The sequence below is a fragment of the Musa acuminata genome, chromosome BXJ3-2 (assembly GCF_036884655.1).
Source record: "Musa acuminata AAA Group cultivar baxijiao chromosome BXJ3-2, Cavendish_Baxijiao_AAA, whole genome shotgun sequence".
In the NCBI taxonomy this organism is placed as follows: Eukaryota; Viridiplantae; Streptophyta; class Magnoliopsida; order Zingiberales; family Musaceae; genus Musa; species Musa acuminata.
In genome coordinates, this window is record NC_088350.1 from 16,118,368 (window position 1) to 16,122,319 (window position 3,952).

A 3,952-nucleotide genomic window follows, 5' to 3' on the forward strand; every position below is an offset into this window, starting at 1 on the left:
AAATAAAAATATAATCATATAAAAAATATACAATAAATTTTATAAATAAAAAAATAAAATTTTATCTCAAAGAAAGTATAAATCATGTTGTTTTTTCATTAAATTATTTTAATAAATTTAAGAATTTAATATAAAGTCATAGGGTACTTTCAAAATTTAAAATATTATATTAACATTCCGTAAATACTGAAATGAAATGCTATCCTAAGGTAGCATCAATATTTGAGCATTTACAATATAGCATCTAGGTTATATACAATATATTCACATTTGAAATGTTTTTAATATTATTAGGGATGTATTTTAGGTTATTGTAGAGTTCCCTTTAGTATCATGTTGTAAATGTATGCAGAGAAGAGAAGGAATGAATTATTATGCTGTTTTTGGAGAGAGCACTGTCCGGAAGGCCTATGTTCTTTACTTAATTTTGGACCAGCATGGTGCTGGTTGTAACAGGTTTTTGAATTAATAGCAGTTATTTCTGTCTTTTGGGGGAAAAAACCTATGATTTGCCTTGAATAAAGTGCTCAACATATAATAGATATAACAACATAGAAATAGCCTAACAAATCAATCCACATATGAAAGGGTAAAAAAATCACATTAGACAGTTTTTGAGGGTGTCAATGAGTCTCCTAAAGTGTTTTTGCCTGTCTAAATCCATTCATATAGACATTTAAGAAAATCTTACATTTGAGTCATATTATATCATTTCCATGTGTGTCGTGCTGTATTGCAATTAGTCGATAAGCAGCCATAATTGGTCTGATTTAATTTTAAATCTTCCTTTTATAAATTATGCCATCGACAGACAGACAGACAGACAGACACAGAGAGTAAGATATGGTGTTCATTACAATTGTCGTGTGGAAATCTAAGTCTCAATGTGGAAGTCAAAATTCTCCAAACTTTGACAGCATAATCATAGTATACGATTCATAATTATCAAGCTGTTACCAGCCAAAAACAACAAAAAGTTGTATCAGAATGAGAACAGGGAATTCGCCATGTTATGAAGTTTTTTTTGTATTCATTCAGCCAAATGGAGTTGACATTTAAATCAATTCTTACCATCTCCACTGGGCAATAAAGGTCCCTCCAGAATCATCCATGATTACACTCTATTTACACCAGCATTATGATACTTAATTATATGTAGAGACTAAGACTGAAAAAGGAAATTTGCCCCCATAATCATTCGCAAGAATTACCACATTTTGATCACAAAATATCATGAGATGATTACTTTCCATCCATACGTTAATATTTTTCTATACATATATCAGCTTAAGCTACAGGCTCGGCGGCATCCCTCCACAGTGAGACCAACAAGGGGAGGTCCTCCTTCTCTCCTATTGCTTCCCTCAGCATGGAGACCTTTAGTGCACCAACGGTTTCTGTGGTCCTCCTTGCTCTCCTTTCAATCTTGACGAATCCCTTGGTTGCCTTCGGTCGTCAGACTCCAAATCATGATACCCACCAGCGACGGACTTACATTATCCAACTCAGAAAGCCAGCTGCGAGCTTGGATGAACAGAATCTCAACATATGGTACGAGTCCTTCCTGCCGGAGTCCGACGGCAGCTCCATGCGATTGCTTCACTCCTACAGTGAGGTCTTCAGCGGATTCGCCGCAGAGCTGACGGAGGAGGAGGTGAAGAACATGGAGAAGAAGGAGGGCTTCCTGCGCGCGCACCCGGATCGTGTGGTGCCTCTTCTCACCACGCACACCCCCGCCTTCCTTGGTCTTAAACAAAACCAAGGATTGTGGAAGGCTTCCAACCTCGGCAAGGGGGTTATCATTGGAGTCTTGGATACCGGCTTGACGCCCAGTCACTCTTCTTTCGACGATGAAGGGATGCCGCCGCCGCCTGCCAAATGGAAAGGCTCCTGCAGCTTCGAGAGCGGCTGCAACAACAAGCTCATTGGTGCCAAGGACATGATCAGCGGTGGTTCTTCGAGTTCGCCCACCGACGAAGAAGGGCATGGAACCCACACTGCAAGCACCGCCGCGGGTAACTTTGCGCGCAACGCGAGCGCATTTGGATTAGGCGGTGGCACTGCGGCCGGCATGGCACCGCATGCTCACCTCGCCATCTACAAGGTGTGCAGCTCCCAAGGATGCTCCCTTGCAGATGTCCTATCTGGCATCGACGCTGGCGTTAAAGATGGCGCGGACGTGCTCTCCCTCTCTCTAGGCGGCTCTTCGTTGTCACTTGCTGAGGACCCTCTCGCCATCGGTTCCTTTGGTGCGACTGAGAAAGGGGTTTTTGTCAGCTGTGCCGGGGGTAACAGTGGACCATCTCAGAGTTCCGTCTCCAATGAGGCGCCTTGGATCCTTACAGTGGCCGCAAGTACTACTGACAGAAGTTTCAGAGCCTCCATTGAGCTCGGCGACGGTCATAGTGTCAACGGCGAATCTCTCGACCAGTTAGAAGCCCTTTCTGAAACCTCGCTTCCTTTATACTTCTCCCAAGATTCACCTGACTGCGGTTCCATAAGCGGCGATGCCAGCGGGAAGGTGGTCGTCTGCAAGGCCGGCCAGTCGCCGGCAGATTTGGCCACCCGTGTTAAGGATAGTGGTGGTGTTGCCCTGATATACATCACCGATGCCAGCCAAGGGTCCACCAAACTTGTCCGTCGAGTGGAGTTCCCTGCCGCTTTTGTTTCCGACAAGGATGGCGCGTCAATTATATCGTATGCAACTTCGACGTCCAATCCCACAGCATCAATCTCGTTCGGTGGCGCGGTTCTTGGAGCTTCAGCCCCCTCCGTGGCTTTCTTCTCCTCTCGGGGCCCTTCTTTGGCGTGCCCGTCCATCATAAAGCCCGACATTTCTGGACCTGGTGTCAACATTCTTGCTGCGTGGTTGGACTCTGAAGGTACAGGTGAAAGTAATTATAACATCATTTCTGGTACGTCCATGGCAACTCCTCATCTCAGTGGTGTTGCTGCGCTCATAAAAAGTGTGCACCCCAAGTGGTCGCCTGCGGCCATCAAGTCGGCCATCATCACCACCTCTGACGATAAAATCGCATCTGGGAAACCGATCCGAGATCAACAAGAGGAACCCGCGAGCTTCTTTGCAATGGGCGCTGGACATGTCAACCCATCCAAAGCCGTTGATCCGGGGCTCATCTACGACCTCAATACCGATGACTATATTGCTTACATCTGTGGCAAGTTCGGAGACTCCGGTGCAAGTGTTATAGTTCGTGACAGATCCGTAAACTGTGATAATGTCAAGAACATCACGGAAGCAAATCTCAACTATCCCTCCATTTTTGTTGCCCTACAGAGTGGGAGCAGCGTGACTGTGAAGAGAACGGTCACCAATGTGGGGGCCGCAAGCTCAAGCTATAAGGTACAAGTCAACGTGCCCAAGTCCGTGTCTGTCACTGTTACTCCTCAAACCCTCAAGTTCTCCAAGGTGGAGGAGAAGAAAAGTTTCACTGTGACCGTAAAGTTGACCGGCAGTTCGAGCTCTGTTGAAGGAAATCTGAAGTGGATTTCGGATAAGCATGTGGTGAGAAGCCCCATCGTCGTCTCCTCGTCTTGATTCCATTCACGATTAGCAAGTTTATGATTTGCTACAAGAAAGAAATTGTTTATGTGCAACTAAGTCATCGTGTATTCCTTGTGATGCAACAATATTAACTTAAATAAAAGATGTGATGCCTTTTTTTCTAGAAAAAAATTATAGCCCTTGCAAGATGGTACAAGAAATTGTTTATGTGCAAGTGATGGTGTATTCCTTGTGATACAAGGATATGAAATTAAATAAAACGATATGATACCTTTGATTTCTCTATTTCTCTCTTTTTTTTCTCCAAAGAAAATAAGTGTTATATAAATTCAAAAAAGTTCTATATTAATTCAGCCTCATTGACTCCCTCTCATAACTTTTCTAAAGAAAAATGAATCCGAGTTATAGAGAAAAGAGGATGATCCC

At 43.8% G+C, this 3,952-nt stretch overlaps 1 protein-coding gene across 1 annotated transcript; it reads left to right on the top strand.

Annotated features, from left to right (window-relative positions):
• Positions 1 to 1,520: 1,520 nt before the first annotated feature.
• LOC103968658 (subtilisin-like protease) lies at positions 1,521 to 3,628 on the top strand. Its single transcript, XM_009381947.2, has one exon. The coding sequence runs from the start codon at positions 1,589 to 1,591 to the stop codon at positions 3,557 to 3,559; it is 1,971 nt and encodes a 656-aa protein (XP_009380222.2). The 5' UTR covers positions 1,521 to 1,588; the 3' UTR covers positions 3,560 to 3,628.
• Positions 3,629 to 3,952: the final 324 nt, after the last annotated feature.

What these genes read in the sequence shown, in the direction of transcription:
- LOC103968658 (XM_009381947.2), top strand. Translation starts at nt 1,589, where the DNA reads ATGCGATTGCTTCACTCCTACAGTGAGGTCTTCAGCGGATTCGCCGCA.